The sequence below is a fragment of the Molothrus ater genome, chromosome 20 (genome assembly GCF_012460135.2).
Source record: "Molothrus ater isolate BHLD 08-10-18 breed brown headed cowbird chromosome 20, BPBGC_Mater_1.1, whole genome shotgun sequence".
Taxonomy (NCBI): Eukaryota; Metazoa; Chordata; class Aves; order Passeriformes; family Icteridae; genus Molothrus; species Molothrus ater.
The window spans coordinates 7,856,147-7,873,390 of NC_050497.2; the positions used below are offsets into that span (position 1 = coordinate 7,856,147).

Consider the following 17,244-nt stretch of genomic DNA (forward strand, 5'->3'; position numbering starts at 1 on the left):
ATCCTCGAGGAGCTGGATACATCAGCTATCCCTCTGCAGTGCGTGGGTGATGCAGGCCCTGGGCCTTCATTTCCTGTCTGACAGGAGATGGTAATGAAAAGACATCCTTTCCTTAATCCCTTTTTTGTAACCTTTTAGCAGATGGGATCTGTCTTCCCACCCTGCTCTGGATCCCAAGTCTCACTGCTATTTGTTGTTCCAGATCGACTGTGCAGAGCTGGGCTCTGCTTGTGTTCCATGTTCATCTGCACAAAATGCAGCTGTTGCCTTCCTCCCTCAGGAGAGTTCAGGGTGTTCCCCTGTCCCATTTGGACACCACCAGGTTGCCAGCTGGGGCACCTACTTGCAAAGTGCTACTTCTGCTCGCATTTTTGGGGAGAAAACCTAATTCCAGTCAGATAAGGGGAGTGCAACCCTCTTATCTGGAGAGCAGAATTTTGCAACAGCGTTCAGTTCCCATCAGTGGGAAGGATTCCTGTTTCCCTTTCTGGAAAACAGAGGATTCCTGTTTCCCTTTCTGGAAAAGCAAACACTGGCTTGCCTGGATAACAACACCCAGTTGTTCCCAGGGGCACCCAGAGCTGGTGTGAGGTGCTGGCTGTGCCTGTGCTGATGAATATGAGCAGCAGAGCTCTGCCCACAGCCTTTTAATGCGAGTGACATCAAAGGCAAAGCCCTGCCTGCTGCCGGGGGGGACCCACAATGCAGCTCGAGCCGGCCGTGGAGCAGCTCCAGGCCCGCTGGCATCACCGCTCTGCAGCCAGCCACCCTCCATTGTCAGCCCTGGGGGGCCAGCCCTGCATGAGGACACGGGCACAGGCCCAGGCCTGCCTTTAGGGGCTGTCCCCGGGGCTGGCTGCAGGAGGGGGTGACACCTGGGGGCTCAGGTGGGCAGCAGGGCGCTGAGCCCCCGGCAGTGGGGGGAGATGAGCTCGCAGGATGAGCAGCTCCCAGCAGCAGCAGCAGCAGCCCCCGAGGCAGCAGCGGCCGATGAGGGCATGACCTGGTGGTACAGGTGGCTCTGCAGGATTGCCGGGGTCATCGGGGGCATGTGTGAGTATCCCCTCCCCTCTGTGTGCCCCCTCCTGCATGACAGAGCTCCTGTTGGGGCCCTGACCCCATTCTGGGGTCCTGACCCCATTTCGGGGGTCATGTTGGCTGTGCCATGAAGGGTTTTTGGGTTGATGGTTTGGTGCCAGCTCTGGGAGCTGGTTTGCTGTGTTTGGGGCAGAAGGGAGAGTGGTGGCTGTGCCTGCAGGAGGATGGGTTCAGCTGCCCACCAGGGATGTGCTCTGTGCTCACTGAGCCTGCTGAACTTTGGCACCCACAGTGGGGACGTCACAGGGCAATCTGCAAATCCCTGAGGTTCTTCTTGGCTGTGGCACTCCCTGGCAGTGATGGGAACAGCAGCTGAGCCCTAGTGCCTGGCAGGCAATTTAGATGGTTTTACTATGAGCACCAGGCTCATGGGGGTCAGGTCAGGGCTGGAAGAATGGCCACAGGGTTTGGTTTATCCTTTTTGACTTTTGGGTGTTTATATGTTCCTACAACTTGTTTTTTTTCCCCCCATCCTGACTGTCAGAGCATGTTTCCCATTGCTCCTGTTGCTGATTGCAGAAGGCTTGCCCGTGGGTTTAACTGAAGGTGAAGAATGGTTTTGGTTTGTGCTGTGTGCTTTTAAGGGCTTTGGTAGGACAGAGAGAACGGAGCTGCAGACGCAGAGTGAGTTGGCTGAGCTCAGAATTACCTGCTGCTGAAAAAAATTTTCCCAGGGAAAGAGTCTCAGCAACTTTGCCAGAAATCAGCCTGTCCTGGAGTGCTGTTTTGCTACATTCTGTGGAGAGATTAATAGCTCTTAAAAGCAGGAGGGACTGTTATGACCGCTTAGTCTGATCTCCTGCAGAGCACAGGATGGAGAATTTCTCCTGCTTCAGGTCCACGACTTCAAGTTAAACAAGAAGGTTTCTCAGCCAGTGCAATTAGCCCTGATTTATTCCGTCAGTTGGAGCTTTGTGTCTGATCACCCTCTCCCCCTGCCTGCCCCTTCCCGTGCCTGCCTTTTGCTTCGGGGCTGGGCTGCACAACCCCATGATGGTTTTGGAGCTGACATTTGCACCCTGTGGTATCACTGGGCAGTCTCCTGAAAGCCCTTTTTGGCCAGGCTGGTAAAACATGTGCTGCTCTCACCATTCCATGTGCTAGGTGCTGAAATGCTGGAGGTGTGACAGGATTTGGTGGGACTGCTCTGAACACCCCGTGCCCTGCCGGAGGCCCCCGCGCTCCTGGCCCGGCCAGCAGCCAGGAGACCCAGCTGGGAAGTGTCTGTGGAGCAGGTCCCAGGTGGGGGTTCAGAGGAGCAGCTTCTTTCCCACGGGCTGTGGCTGTAGCAGGAGCCTCAGCACTTTTCCTGCAGTTTTATCCCATGCAGAGCTCAGGGTGATGTGGATGGAGGGTGAAGAGCTGGTAGGTGATGCTGGTGGCACTGCCAGCCTCGTGCTATGACAGCTTATGAGTGGCTTGAAAGTGCAAATTTCTTCTTTTTCCCTCTCTGTCTTTGTGTTTCAAAGCAGCTGAATTATACTTGGATTATTTTCCCAACCTTTTGTTCACAGCTCTGCGACCTCATGGCTTGTTTTTACAGGAAAGATGAGAGTTTTATGTCTTTGGGTGAGTCTGGGAGAAGCTTTTGGAAGAAGAGCCAGGTTCTTAACAGGGTTTGCCAAAGATTTGGGGAGTGACAGCTGGCTCTGGAGCCCTGTCTCTTTATCAGGCAGAGAATGAGGCACAAACTCTCCTTATGAACAGGGAAAAGGGGAATTGTGGAAAAAACAACCAGTGCCCCGTGCTACCAACATTTCTCTTCAAAATGCTGCTTGTTCAGCATCACCTTGTTGAAGGTGGATGGTTTGGAAAAGAGGTGATGAATAAACCAGCAAGGCTGGAGTTTGCTGTTGTTCTCAGAGCTTGCTGTGAAAGAACAGAACTAATTTATAAATTTTGTGAGCAACTGGATTGTAATGCTGCTGCAGGGCTGGATTATTTCTTACAGAAGGAAAAATTCCCTCAGAAAGGAAGAGAAACTTTGTAAGTGGAGGTGAGACCAGCAGACAACATCTGCCACATGCAAACACCTGCAGCCACAGCTTGCTTCAGCCAGAAAAATCCAAGGGCTGGAGCAAGAACCAGACAGACAAGGTTCAGGATCCCTTTCTGGCTCCTGCACATGCTGGCTTGGTGACCTTGGCCAAGTCCCTTCTCTCCTTGTGTTCCTGTTTGTAATGGGACAAGGAGAGTCTGTGGCTTTTGTAAAACACTCTAGGAGCAAAAATAGGCTTGTGTTGAGGACGGTGACCAGCTGCTGGAAATGAATAGAGCCATTGTAGGGAAGGGTGTCCTTCCCCCCTCATTTTAGCTCCCAGTTATTTGTGCTTCCTCAGGGATTCAAGATGGGACAGCAGTTAAACAAATGGCAGAACTGTCTGTCTCCCATAGCTTACGTGCCACGGAGCATTATCTGTGTTTTAACCCTATTGTGAGGCCTCTGATTGAAAAGAAAACATTTTAAAAAGAAAATTTTGGCTTGGCATGGGTGGGATCAGCTCCTGCCCTGGTGGGACAAGGATGTACCAGGCTGTGTGGGACCAGCAGCTCTGCAAAGGAGACCCAAGGTCACTGAGTTGTTCTGTGGCTGTTGGCAGCAGCTCTGGGGGCAGTGCTCCTGTGATCCCAAACCTTTGACTCCTTTCCTGCTGCTCCTGCTGACGTGGGGCTTGCTCAGCTCTGCTTCCTGGGTCATTAGTCCTCTGGCAACCAGGCTGGTTGCTGAGCCAGGAGTGCTGCAGGGACACAGTGCTGCAGGGTTGTTTTGGAGTGTTTGGGGACAAAACCGAACCAGAAACCTGGCCAAACAACCCCTGGTTGGTTTGATTAGGGAAAAAACTTGCTTGGAAAAGAACATTCTGCTTCCCTTGGTTTGTTGTGTGGTGGAGACCTGCTGGGAACTGCCCGGCACTTCTGTGCTCTGCTATGGGGTCCTGCCCCAGTTCTTGCTGTGTTTTGGGATAACTGAGAGGTTTTGCTCCTCTGCTAATTATAAAATGCCAGAAAATCACTCAGCATTATTGTCAGGAATGTCCTTTCCTGGGGGACAACGAGTGCCACAAGCCTGGGATGCTTTCCCTGAGCTCCTCTTCCATCAGCATCCAAGGGTTTGGTGATCACAGGGAATTGGGACCCCCAGATTTGGGCCCTGCTCTCCATGCTGCCCGCAGCTCCCAGGAACCCTGTTTGCCATTCCTCCCCTCCAGCTGTTTGCACCTGTGACCATGAACAAATCATCTCAGCCCCGTGCCTCAGTTTCCCCTGCAGTGTGGGGACAGTGACAGTGGAACCTGTGGGATGGGAGGGTGAGAAGTGCCCTTGGAGCACAGATATTAGCACATCCTCTGGAATATCCCCTCTGCTAGCTGATCTTGTTCTTGCAGGACTCTCCAAAAGATTTTGGGTCCTTTGCAGTTAGTTCTAGGAAGTGTTAAAAAATAATGGTTTTTGGTATTTCCTAATACCAGGAGGTCATTTGCTCATGGGATGACCTTCAATCTGTCCTGTCACTGCCTGCAATTCTGCTTCCCAGCCTGGTAAACAAGGATAACTATTTTTAAAGGAACTTTGAGGATTCAGCAGCGACTGCTTAAAAGAAACCTTGCAAGCATGTGCCAGGCTTTTGAAGGTCAGGGCTGCTCACAGCAGCTCTGCTCAGGGATCCCCTCAGCAGACACCCAAATTTCTCAATCCAGGGCTGGTCTCATCCTCAGAGAGGGGCTGTGCTGCTCTCCATCATCCCCTTTAAAGGCTATAGAATCCATTTTGCAGTGTGATGATGTTTGCTGAGGTGTGTCTCCTGCCCTCCCAGCTGGGCTCGAGTTCCTGGTGCCAGCTCTGGCCCTGGCAGAGGGAAGGGCCCATATCAGGTGCCAGGAACACTCTGCAAGTTTAATGAGGCAGCAGAGAGGTGGGTGCAGCTCAGCTCAGTCACTGCTGCCTGGTTCCTCTCCCTGAGTTGCAGAGCCAGGAGAGCACTGGGGTTATTTTGGGCTTTATTCTCTTCCTTTTGTATTAGCAGAGACCTTGGCTCTTTTCTGGTGGAGCTACACAGAACCAGCAGTGAGTGGCAGAGCTGGGTTCACCTCTGCTGTATTTATTATTTTTTTGTGTGCAAGCCATATTTCTGCTGAACTTGCCCTGTGCTGCTCAGAGCTGGAACCTGCTGGCACTGCTTGTCTACCTTGGTACATAAAATCCAGGTGCACATCCTGGACTCCATGTGGAAGAAAATGCTGTTCTACACAAGGGAAATAATTGTTGGAACAGCACTCAAAGCAAAAGGATACCAGAGGGGGGCTCTTCCCTGCATTCCAGGCTCCTTTTGGGCCACCAGACCTTTTCCCCCACCATCCAATGCCCACAGGTGCTGGCCAAGGGCATTCAGGGTCATGGTGGTCACTGAAAACCTCTTTCTTTCCAGCCTGTGCCTTTGCTGGTCTCTGGAACTGTGTCACCATCAACCCCCTGAACATTGCAGCTGGCGTGTGGATGATGTGAGCAGGGTTTATTTTTCTTTTCCTGCTGGGAGGGAGGCATCATTAACCAGACCCCACTGAGGGGGCAAAGCTGCCCAGCTTGGGCAGTGGATGGGGGTGAAACATCCACCAGGCTCTGGGAATTGCCAGGCAGGTTGAGATGTTAGGTTTATTCTGTTTATATTATTTCTTGATGCATTTTTAGGTAAATACGGAGATACCCTTGTCCAAAATCAATCTGGGGCAGCAGGGCTGGGAAATTTGGAAATTATCAAGAACTGAGGGGGGAGCAGAGCGGGGCCCAACCTCACCATCCCCTCCACCTGCACGGAGCATGGAATATCTGCTCTCTGTGGGCCTGGGCGGCATTGCTGACCCAAACTCTGGTGCCTGAAAACAGGATTAACTCTGGTTTGCTCTCTCAGGAGAGCAAATACCGAGATACCCTTGTCCAAAATCAATCTGGGGCAGCAGGGCTGGGAAATTTGGAAATTATCAAGAACTGAGGGGGGAGCAGAGCAGGGCCTGGCCTCACCATCCCCTCCACCTGCACGGAGCATGGAATATCTGCTCTCTGTGGGCCTGGGGGGCATTGCTGACCCAAACTCTGGTGCCTAAAAGCAGGATTAACTCTGGTTTGCTCTCTCTGGAGGCTCAACGCCTTCGTGCTGTTCCTGTGTGAGGCCCCTTTCTGCTGCCAGTTCATCGAGTTCGCCAACGCTGTGGCCGCCAGGGCCGACCGGCTGCGGGCCTGGCAGAAAGCAGCTTTCTACTGCGGGTGAGGATGCTCCTGGGGGTTCATGGTGGGCACACCCCGGGGAAAGAACACCCCTGCAGCCCGTGGGGAGCAGGGCCCTGCTCTGAGGGCTGCCCCTGTCTTGCAGCATGGCCGTGTTCCCCGTCATGCTCAGCCTGACGCTGACCACGCTCCTGGGCAACGCCATCGCCTTCGCCACCGGCGTGCTCTACGGAATGTCGGCCCTGGGAAAGAAGTAAGAGAGGTTCAGGTGCTCGTGTGGAGGGCAGGGAAAGGGGGAGATGGAGCTCCAGAGCTGCCCCATCTGCCTCCCTAGGGCTCTGCTTTGCTCGTGCACAAACCGTGCTGAGGTGTGAGTGTGGATCATTCCACACTCTCCCTCATCGCAGAGAAAATCTCCCTCACCTCAGGGCCCTGCGAGGGGAGGTCCCGGGGGCTGAAGCTCTGAGTTTTGGGAGTTCTGAGGGTCGCACCCTTCTGCCTGTGAGGGAAGGTGCTGGGGGCTGCTGAAGCTCTGAGTTTTGGGAGTTCTGAGGGTCGCACCCTTCTGCCTGTGAGGGAAGGTGCTGGGGGCTGCTGAAGCTCTGAGTTTCGGGAGTTCTGAGGGTCCCACTCTTCTGTCTGCAGCTGTTGGGTGGATGGGCCCAGCTTTGGGGGTTGGGGAGGGCCAGCAAGTGTGGTTTGACCCCTGGAACCCCTTGGCACGGAGAGGCAGGCCCAGCTGGGACAGTCCCTGCCATGCCCACGCTGTCCCTTGTCCCCGCAGGGGAGATGCCATCTCCTACGCCCGCATCCACCAGCAGCAGAAGCAGATGGATGAAGAGAAGCTCACGGGGAGCCTGGAGGGACAGGCTCTCTGAAGGACACGAGCTCTGGGTGGCATCTCCTGGACATGGTGAAAATGTGGAAATCTCCTCAGCCCTTCCCTCTTCCTCTCCACTCCTGCTACACCACGATTTCCCTGGACACTGCAGCAAGTGGAAATCTCAGGGGCTGGGGCAGGCTGTGTCCTCTCCTCACACCAGCAGTCAGACCTCAGCACGTCGCTCCTTCTCTCCTCAACCCTCAACACAAGCATTGCCCCTGTTTTTTAATATTTTCTTTCCTTTTCACTGCAGAGGTGCTGGCTCTCTGAGTGCTGCTTTCACAACCTTTTATTGTTTTTTTTTTGACTGCCCTCTGGATGGGTGAGGAGGGACAGAGGACCTGCCAGTGCAGGTTCCATGTGTTAGGAACACTCCCTGGGGTGGCCCTTCCCAGGTACAACACCTAAAACCCCCTGGTGCTTAACCTTAGTCTTCTTCCACTGTTTTAATTATGCGACCAAGCACTGGAGGCATTGGTGCATGGGAAAGGATTTCCAGGAAAAATCCATCTAAAGATAAAATCCATCTCTTCAAGGGAGCTGCCAGAGCTGCTGGGCAGATCCTGGGACCTCCAAAGCACAGTCCCTGCTTCCTCTGGATACAGCTACAGTCAGTGACTGCCATTTAGTTGAATTATGAAAATGAATTACTTTGTCTTAATAAGGGCACTTTCCTTAAGCTTCACTCTTTTATTGGGGCAGAAGGGAAACAATATTTGCTGTACCTCAGCTGAAAAGGATGTTGTTTCTTGAGCCAAGTGGGATTTTTTGCTGGTTTGAGGGTCAGGAGCAGGAGCATTCCTGCCTCGTGAGCCTGGGACTCTGCATCCCTCTGTGAAGGGACCCGCTCTGCTTGCCTGGTCTTTGGCATTGTGGTTTTTTGCATCAATCCTGAGCTGGTTTTGTGTGGGAAGGTGGCACAACTTCCCTGTGCAAACAGAGAGGAGGCTGCACCATTTCAGTGTGGACAGCTGGGATGTTTTACTTTGCTATTCCAGGCTGTTTCTGTGGTTTTCACATTGTATTTTCTGTTTGCTTTGTACCATGCAGTACAAAACTGCTCACTAAGTCCAGATCCCCCTCTTCTCACCCCAGTTTGTCCTGGGGATTTTAATTTATTTGATTTTTATATGGTTGCTTTTTGTTTTGATTAGGAAAAAGGGGAATAATTTATTTCTAGTTATTTAAGTACTTTGATGGGACTAATTTTCTCTGGATATAAGAGAAAGGAGTGCTCTGTTTCCTGTCCTTCACAGGGCTGCCTCATTTCACCAGGGGTCTCTGAACCCAGGGACAGCCCTGGCTGCTGCAAAATCCAATTTCAGCCTTCAGAGGGTTTCTCAGACTCTTCAAAAAAGGTGTGTTGTCCTTTGACCCCTTTGTCTTGTTCTGGGCCACAAGCTTGACAAACTGTGTTTTCCCCTTCTTCTGGGAGAGAGAAGGGAGGAAAACTGGGCTGTAACTGCTGGATTGGGACAGCCACCAGCACTGTGTGTCCCTGTTTGAATCCTTGGCTACAGAGGGCTTGTGCTGTGCTCTGAGAAATGCTGCTGGAGCCTGAGTGCTGTCTGTCTGTCAGAGGGGTCTGTCCATGCTGAAAACTCTCCTTAAACCCTGCCCTTCCTCAAGCTGCTGGCTCCTGTGAGCTGCTGCTTCTTCCCTGGAGCTCAGGAGCTGTGAGAATTCCCACCAGCCAGGATTTCCTGGATGTGGGCACCCTTTTTGTGCAAAGCCCCTTTCCCCCCCACCTTTGAACTGGGATTGCTCCCACACCCCTTGTCTGGGATGCAGAGCAGGCACGACCAGCCTGGGTTTTTTCCCTAAAGGAAGTTTTTTTCCCTCAATGCTGTGGTGGTTTGGAGCTCCCAGCCCCTGGCTGATCCCTGGTGCTGGATGCAATGCAGGGGCCATGCAGGAGGAATGGGGGCTACTCCAGAGGGAAAAACCTCTGGGTGCTGCAAGGGCAGAGTGCTGCCTCAGGAGTGGGCACAGGCTTTGATTTCAGGGGGGTGTGGGGAGTTCTGTAGTGTTTAGTAGAGGAATGTTGCAGACTGATGCATGTCAATGGTAGTGACAGCTTTGCTCTGTGAGTAGTTCTGCAGTAGCTTTAGTGTCAGGAGGCCAAAGGCAAAGCAGAGCTCAAGGGCTGAGACTTCCATGGCGCTCTGAGGGAGCACAGAGCTGGTGGGACCCTCATCTGCCACTCCTCCTGCCATGGTCCCTGGGGCTGGGGCAGGTGGGTGCTGCTCCAGGGCACCTGCAGGGCCCACTCTGTTCCTTGTCACCGAGGCAGAAGCCCCAGCAGTGCTGTCACAGTGTTTGGTGGCAGCAGGGTCTGACCCTGGGGCTGAGGCAAGGGAGGAATCTGCATCAATCTGCCACCATGAGAGGGTGGCAAAGCTCAGCCCCAAACTGAAAATGGGTCTCAGGGACTCCCCTAACAGAGCTGGGCTGGAGCCTTTGGCCACAGTGCTTGAAGTGTCTGTGCTGCCACCACTGGAGGTGTCTCAGATCTGTGCTCCAAGGGTGGTGACTCCTGCAGGGGCCTGTCTGGGTGGGAACCCTTGGGCGTTTTGGCTGTCTGCTGCAGCAGGAACCAAGCCAGGTGCTGCCAGCACTGCAGACAGGCTTGGTGACAGCACCCTGGCTTGTAAGAGCTGTAGTGACATCAGTGGATGGTCTCACCCCCATGTGGGCCTGTTTGGTGGAGATAGGAAGGAGCTTTAGAGTAGAGTAGATCCCAGTAGTTAATGCCAGTGCATGGTGGGTGTTAGTTGTGTTTAGAGGCACCCTCGGGGTGCTTGGAGCTGTGTGAGGACAAATGAAGTTCAAACCCTGCTCTGGAGGTTTCACAGGCTCGACCCAACCCTTGCAGGTGGGTTGGCTGATCCAGAGGGGCTCTGTGGAGCAGGGTCTGCTCTCCAGGCCTTGGAAAGGAGATGACGTGAGGGCTCAGGGGGGTGACACGCTGAGGACAGCGAGCTGGAAGGACCCCTGGGGAGCAGTGGCCGGTCACACACCAGTCACCAGGGCAGGTTTATGCACTGTGCCACTCTTCCATGCCTCTGTCACTCGTGCATGGTGGCTCTGTGTCCCCTGGGGCTGCCCACGGGGTGTGAAGAGCAGGGCAGAGCTCGCTGCTCCGGGCAGGAGCTGCTTCTGTAACACCCATCAGTTCTCTGTGTGTCCAGTGAATAAAAACACCATTCTACCTCTGGAAAGAGCCACTGTGATTTCTCACACTCCAAATGTTGTAGCAAGAGCCCTGGGACTTGCTGTGCTGGAGGAAGGAGGTCACTCAGAAATTGCTCCTTCAGTGAGGTTCTCTCAGGAGCTGGAGTCCAGCCTCGTTTCCTAGTGGGGCATTTCCTCCTCAGGCTGGGCCCTGGGAAGCTCAATTCATCTCTGTCATTTTTTTCCTCAGGAAAAAACATCCACTGTCTTCAGGGAAGGGTTTCACTGAAGTGAAGATATCAAGAGCTGGTCCATAGCCATGTGAGAAAGAGAATGCTTGAGCACAGGGCTGCCAGAAATCCTGATCTTCAGAAAGTCAGTGGAAACCAGAGGCTCTTGAGACCTCTTGTAGTCAGGCCATGCTTAGAAAAAGTTGTGTTCCAGCCAGGGCTGAACATCTTTCTGGAAAAGGGTCTCAGCAGCAAAGGGTAGGTTTAATACTGAGTGTTTTCTGTGTTTTTTTTTTTTGGCCCACTACTCTCCCTCTGTCCTAGGCTGTTTTAAATTAATGCTGTGATAAAGCACATCTCCTCCTAGGTGATTTCTCACCTCCTGCTGCAGGAGATCCGAATGGCAGCTGGCACATCTGGAGGGCTGGCTCAAACACGCTGTTTTACCCCCTGCTTCCTCAGGACAGCAGGCTGAATGTCCCAGGAACAGCCCTCAGGGTGCCAAGTGCATTTCAGGAGCTTGGACAAATGCTTGGGCACATCCTGTCCCAGCTCAGCCTTTGTGCCTCTGCCCTTTTGGGAGGAGTCAGGCTGGACTGAGCAAGGCCATTTGTTCCTCACAGCCATAACGACCTCCTGCAGCTGTGTTTTACCTCGGGTTAGTTCTAAAAAATAATTATAAAAGGTTCTTAATCTTGCCGGACACACAGGAATGGGGTAAGACTGATTTGCCACTAACTATGCAGTTGAAATCTCAAAGTGATGGAGGTGGAGGCACATCCACCTCCCTCTTTGTGTGGTGGGAAGGACCCACCCCAGCACAAAGTGTTGTCAGTACTCACTGTGTCTTTCCCACAGGGAATCACTTGCACTACAGCTGGATGTTTGTCTGTTCCCATTCTTTTGTCCTGGGTTTTCTTTGTGAACTGTATTTGGTCTTATTCATTAGGCTTCTAGTGTAATGTGTGTTTTTAGAGCAATAAAACGTGGCAGCTTTTTATACAAAAGATCTGGCTCTGCCTCTTTCACAGTCCTTGAGTGCCTGAGACTGCTCTGGGGAGCTGCAGGCTGCTGTGGTCCCCTTGCCCCAGTCCTGCTCTGCCTCTCCCATCCCTTCCTTCTCTGCAAATCAAGGCAATGTCTTGCAGTTGGAGGCAAAACTGTTTTATTCTTGCAGCTACATGATGAGCTTTTGCCAGAGCAGCTCAAGCTGTAAACTCAGCTCCAGACAAGCCCTCAGACCCTCAGGCTGCTGAGCAAAGGGCAACCACAGTCTCCTGTCCACACTGTTACTCTTCCAGGACACCTTTACCTCCAGCCTGGCCCTGCTGGTGACCTGCTCCCATCCCAAGGGTTGACAGGAGGAGAAGGCAAAGTTCCAGCTGGCAACTTCTACAGCCAGAGCAAGGTGATCATTGCTGCCCCTTCCTCTCCCACAGGGAGCTCCAGCCTCCACTTCCAGCAGCACAAGTTTGCTTTGCCCTCAGCCTGAGCAAGGGCAGCTCCTACCTCAGGAAGGACCTCCTGCCAGTCCTGAAAAAAGCCTCAATCTGCTCCAGAGACCTGCCTTTCGTTTCAGGGACACAGCAGCCAGTGAATAAGATGTTCCCAGCACTGATGACAGCGAAGAACAGGAAGGGCACCTCGAGGCCGAAGGCATTCTGGAAAGTGGAGCAGAAAGCAGCTGTGAGCTGGTGCAGAGAGGGGCTGGGGAGGGGCTGTGGACACCCCCAGGCAGTACCCACCACGACTGGGAGGAAGAACTGGGTCAGGGTGAAGGCTGTCAGCCAGCTCACGAGCACACAGAGGCCTGAGGCGACCCCACGGGCTTTGAGAGGGAGGATCTCCGACATCAGCAGCCAAGTGATGGGGCCCCAGCCCATGGCATAACCTGCAGGGCAGGAGGGGAGGGGGATCAGGCCTTGAAGGTCACTGAGGAGTGCAGAAGAACCCTGAGCAACCATTGTCCCTCCCATCCATGTCATTTCTCATGCCACCTTTCTTGCTCTTCCTGGGACATCTGCCTTCCTTCCCCCTCCAACCCCAATCTCCTTGCTCCACATCACCCTGCCTTGGATGAGAAACACCCTCCCCTGGCTGGTGGCCAGTCCCGTGCTCTCTGCACCTACCCATGATGAAGAACATGGTTGCCAGGAGGGGGATGAGGGTGATGTAGTTTGTTGGCTCAGCAGGGAGGTTGGCAGAGCTCGCCAGGGTGGTGTTGGCCACAGTGCCATTGTGAGAAGCTGGCTCAAAGTGGATGTAGAGCCCCATGGTCAGGTTGGAGACCAACATGACACCAGCTGTGGAGAGAGGCAGCAGCACAGTGAGAATGAGGGGTGAGTGATCCTGTCCATGCCAAGCTCCTGGGAATGCCCCTGCTGAGGAGCTGAAGCACCAGCAAAGGAAAGAGACCTCCCTGCCTCTCTTCCTGAGCCCTGTAGGGCTGAAGTTCCCACTCCTGCACACTTGCAGAGCTCCTGAAAATCCTTCAATAGGAGCTTCCCTTGGGAAGACAGTGGGAGAAGTGGAGAGAGCCACACCTGATACAAACAGGAGAATCTTCCTGCCAGCTTTGTCCATGGACACAGCAGCGATGGCCACCGCGGACAGACGCACCAGGCCCACCAGAGCTGCATCATACTCTGCTTTCTGCAAAAAAACCCATGGGGAAGCTGAGCTGGGGGAAGGGACTGGTGCCTACAGCTGCTGATGGCTTGGCCAAGGCTGTTCTGCCAGTAGGAGACTGGAGATGATGAGCCTGAACTCGGAGGAGGAGCAGGGACACAGTGGGGCCAGTCCTGCTCCCTGTCCTCCCTCAGCCTTCTGCAGGGCAGGTCCTTTAAAAAAGGGTTTTGTGTCTGTAGGGAAGTGGGAGCATTGAGCAACCCTCAGTGAAGGCCCAGGCAGCCTGAGCAGGAGCTGAAGCCCAGGGCTCACCAGGATGACAGATGTTTTCTTGAATATTGGCTGCAGGTACACGAGGATGCAGGTGACCCCCGAGAGCTGCTGCAGGAACCTCATCAGCCCCGAAATCAGGATGGGCTTGTAAAGGAAGGGGTCCTTGAGCTCAGCACAGGAAACCCGACGGCTCTGGGGGGCACAAAGGCAGAAACACAAAATGAGAACACCTCTGGGAGCCATGTGGCATCCAGAGGGTGGCTCAGGAGTTGCCCAGGGGATGGATTTTGCAGTTTTCATGTTACATTTCCCTGTGTTGATCTTCCTCACCTGCTTCCTCACGCTGTCCTTGATCTGCTCGTACTCGCGGGCATAATCTGTGTCCTGACCTCTCAGCCAGCACAGGGAGCCCAGGGCCTCCTCCTCCCTGCCCTGGGAGAGCAGGAACCGGGGCGAGTTGGGCATGAAGCAGAGCAGGAGGACCATGGCAAGCACCGGCACCTCCCCGGCCACGGCCAGCCAGCGCCAGTCCAGGACCAGCCCTGCCAGAGCAGCACAGTTAGGGGAAAACCACTCAGGAATGGGTGTCCTGGCCTTGCCTGCACCTGGGCACCCCAATGATTTCACTTAATAAACCCAGCAGGAAAAAGAGTAATAATAAAAAAAAAGTATTTCAAATGTATTCTCTCCTATTACAGCAGCATTTCCAGCTGTAGGATATGGGGAAATTCCAGCAAATCTGAGAGTATCCAGCAAGATCCTGCTGCAACCAGGGCATGTGCTGGCAGGTGATGCACAGGGATATCATTGTGTGCTGTCCATGAGGCCTGGCAAAACCTCATCAGGACCTGGATCTGTGGGCACAGCGGTGGCCACAGGTCCGTGTGGGCAATGGATTCATCCCTCAGAGCACACACACCAGGGCAAGGGGCATGAATGACCTGTCCAGCCCCCTCAGCACAACTGTGGTGGTGGGTACGAGGGGAACAAGCCCTCACCTGCTGAGAAGGTTGTTTATTTTAAGGCCCCCCTCCCCACAGTGTTGCACCGGGACACCACAGAGATACTTACCCAGAGCGTACAGGACGAGGGAGCCCAGCACTGCCATGATCTGGGGACAGGCACCCAGCATCCCCCTGACCCCCGGGTGGGAGATCTCCGAGATGTAAACCTGCACAGGGACAGCACACGCTTCACAGAGCTGCAACATCCCCCTGTCACCAGCTGCTCCTGCCCTCTGCCACCTCGCAGTCACACCCTGTGACCAGAGGAAACCCAAATTGCTGGGGAATTGCCCTCTTGGGGTGGGGACCTGATGGGTCCCGCTGCTTCTGGCCAGAGGAGGGGACAGCCTGGCCAGCAGCACCACTTCCCTCCTCCCCCTGGTGTGGGAGAAGTGCTCCGGTGGCTCCGTTACTGGAAAGAGGTGCCCTGCTGTTACTCAACCCCTGCCTTCCCCTCCGTGTGAAACACGAGCCTGCTCTTCGGGAGGAAATAACTGCTGGGAGGAGCAGGGGCTGAGGACCTGCCTTGTCTTTCCTGCGGGCGAGGAAATCCAGCACCAACAGCGGGTACACCCTCCCCAGCCCTGGTGCTGCATCCTCCCCATCCCCGCTCGCCCAGACACAGCCCCGGGGCTCTGCTGGTGCCTCCGAAAAGCAGCGGGGTGCCGCAGCATCATCCCCCAGCTCATCCAGGGCACCACAGCACCTGCTGCCCTGCAACCCCCTGCCCACCCACAGCACCCGCTGCCCATCCACAGCATCTCCTGCCCTGCAACCCCCTGCCCACCCACAGCACCCCCAGCCCATCCACAGCATCTCCTGCCCTGCAACCCCCTGCCAATCCACAGCACCCCTGCCCATCCACAGCACTCGCTGCCCATCCATAGCATCTCCTGCCCTGCAACCCCCTGCCCATCCACAGCATCTCCTGCCCTGCAACCCCCTGCCAATCCACAGCACCCCCTGCCCATCCACAGCACCTCCTGCCCATCTACAGCACCTCCTGCCCATCCACAGCCCCTCCTGCCCCGCATTCCCCTGGCACATTACCGGGATGGAGGCGGAGGTCACTCCGCCGGCGTAGCCCGTCAGCACCCGGCCCAGCAGCAGCATCCAGAGGCCCTGGGCTCCTGCCAGCAGCGCGTATCCCAGCGCCGAGGGCAGAGCCGAGAACATGATGCTCAGCTTGCGGCCCAGGCAGTCGTTGAGCAGCATCGTGCTGAGCCCGCCCGCCGCCGCTCCCAGCGTGAACACCGACTGCGGGGCATGCGGAGAGAGGGGCTGGGTGAGCCTGGCATCTCCCCCGGCATCCCCATCCTGGCAGAACTAAACCCGCTCCTTACCCTGACCCAGGGCGCTGAGTGAGCCTGGCATCCCCCAGGCACCACCTGGCTCTGCTCCATCCTGACCCCCATCTCCTTATAACCAGGGCACTGTGTGAGCCTGGCACCCCCCGGCTCTGCCCCATCCTGGCAGGGATAACCCCGCTCCTTTTCCCGAACCAGGGCGCTGTGTGAGCCTGGCATCCCCTCCAGGCATCCCCCGGCTCTGCCCCATCCCGCTCCCCTGCTCCTCACCCCGAACCAGGGCGCTGTGTGCTGGTCCAGCCTCAGCGCAGGGCTGGGATGAGCCTCCAGGGCAGGGATGACGGGGGAGGGATAAACCAGGGCGAAGCCGAAGCTGAAGTTGCCCAGGACGGCGGCAAACACAGCCAGGTAGAGCCGCTTGTTGTGGAGGCTCCTGGGGGAGGCACGGAGAGACAGGGACGTGTTGGGTGCCAGCAGAAACACAAACCCTGCTTCCCCCAGCCTCTGCCGAGGCTCTGGTGACACCCAGGGAGGGATTTTCCTGGGGAATGGCTCTGCACAGGCCCAGGCTGGTGGGGTTTCTCTGTGTTAGTGCTTCTCTCTGTGCCAGGCAGTTTTCAGGGGGTTCAACAAAGCAAGAAGAGCAGAGGCTGGAGCTGGGTGGCACCACGGACCCAGTGGCAGCCTGTTCATCCCAGCAGAGCAAAGAAAAGGTTCTTTCAAAGCCCCTGTGCCCCCAGCAGGACCCCTTACCCCCGTAAGAGTCACACAAACCCATCAGGCTGCCAAGTGGGCTCATCCAGCCACCCTGGGCAGGATGAGATCCTGTCTCAAAGCAGCTCAGCAGGGGCAGGAATTTGGACCAGCTCTTCCCCCAGCTCCCCCCAGCCCACTGCCCTCGGGATGGGGGGCACAGCCCAACCTCTGCCCAGCCTGCTCCTCACCTCAGGTACTCCTTGTCGAGCCTCCTGGCAGTGGCCTCGGGGAAGGTGTGGTACGAGGAGCTCGTTTTCCTCACCAGGGGCTCACGGTCCCTGCTCTCCATGGCCGTGCAGGGCTCTGCTGCTGCTGCTGCTCTCGGGGCGGATGCTGGGGCTGCCCAGGGGAAGGGGAAGAAGAAGCAGCTGAAAGCGAAAGGGGAGAGGCTGCCTGGCGTTGCCTAATCACAGAAATCTGTGCCTCGTGGGCTTACACCCAGCTGCCCCACAGCAGGAAACTGGGGGGGGCCAGAAAACCAGCAGGAGGAGAGCCACGGGGTGACAGTGACAGTGACAGTGACAGAGATGCCCTGCAGTGTTCACCCTGCCCAGCCCCACAGACACCAACCCCTCCCACTGCAGGGATGGTCCTCACAGAGCTGGGTTCACCAGCAGAAATGTCCCCTTGCTAAGGTCACATTTGTCCCATTGAGGAACTGGTACCAGTCA

General features: G+C 55.3%; 2 protein-coding genes across 2 annotated transcripts; one reads left to right on the forward strand and one right to left on the reverse strand.

The window, feature by feature from the left end:
* The first annotated feature begins 743 nt into the window (after positions 1-743).
* On the forward strand, positions 744-11,612 carry CACFD1 (calcium channel flower domain containing 1). The gene is made up of 5 exons (XM_036393809.1): positions 744-1,053; positions 5,525-5,597; positions 6,232-6,357; positions 6,464-6,571; positions 7,103-11,612. Exons 1-5 carry the CDS (start codon positions 927-929, stop codon positions 7,194-7,196), a joined length of 528 nt encoding a protein of 175 aa, XP_036249702.1. The 5' UTR covers positions 744-926; the 3' UTR covers positions 7,197-11,612.
* A 498-nt stretch (positions 11,613-12,110) lies between these two features.
* Positions 12,111-16,862, reverse strand: SLC2A6 (solute carrier family 2 member 6). Its single transcript, XM_036393796.1, has 10 exons — positions 16,762-16,862; positions 16,088-16,250; positions 15,561-15,767; positions 14,578-14,677; positions 13,837-14,048; positions 13,546-13,698; positions 13,149-13,257; positions 12,735-12,908; positions 12,351-12,496; positions 12,111-12,266 (listed from the first exon to the last, which is right to left on the reverse strand). The coding sequence occupies exons 1-10, from the start codon at positions 16,860-16,862 to the stop codon at positions 12,111-12,113; spliced, it is 1,521 nt and encodes a 506-aa protein (XP_036249689.1).
* Between the last annotated feature and the right edge of the window lie 382 nt (positions 16,863-17,244).

Coding starts and splice junctions, on each gene's coding strand:
- SLC2A6 (XM_036393796.1), bottom strand. CDS start 16,862: ATGGAGAGCAGGGACCGTGAGCCCCTGGTGAGGAAAACGAGCTCCTCG. Junction 14,678..15,560: donor TGACCTCCGCCTCCATCCCG/GTAATGTGCCAG, acceptor GTCCCTGTGCAG/GTTTACATCTCGGAGATCTC. Junction 12,497..12,734: donor AACCATGTTCTTCATCATGG/GTAGGTGCAGAG, acceptor CCTGCCCTGCAG/GTTATGCCATGGGCTGGGGC.
- CACFD1 (XM_036393809.1), top strand. CDS start 927: ATGAGCTCGCAGGATGAGCAGCTCCCAGCAGCAGCAGCAGCAGCCCCC. Junction 5,598..6,231: donor GCAGCTGGCGTGTGGATGAT/GTGAGCAGGGTT, acceptor CTCTCTCTGGAG/GCTCAACGCCTTCGTGCTGT. Junction 6,358..6,463: donor AAAGCAGCTTTCTACTGCGG/GTGAGGATGCTC, acceptor CCTGTCTTGCAG/CATGGCCGTGTTCCCCGTCA.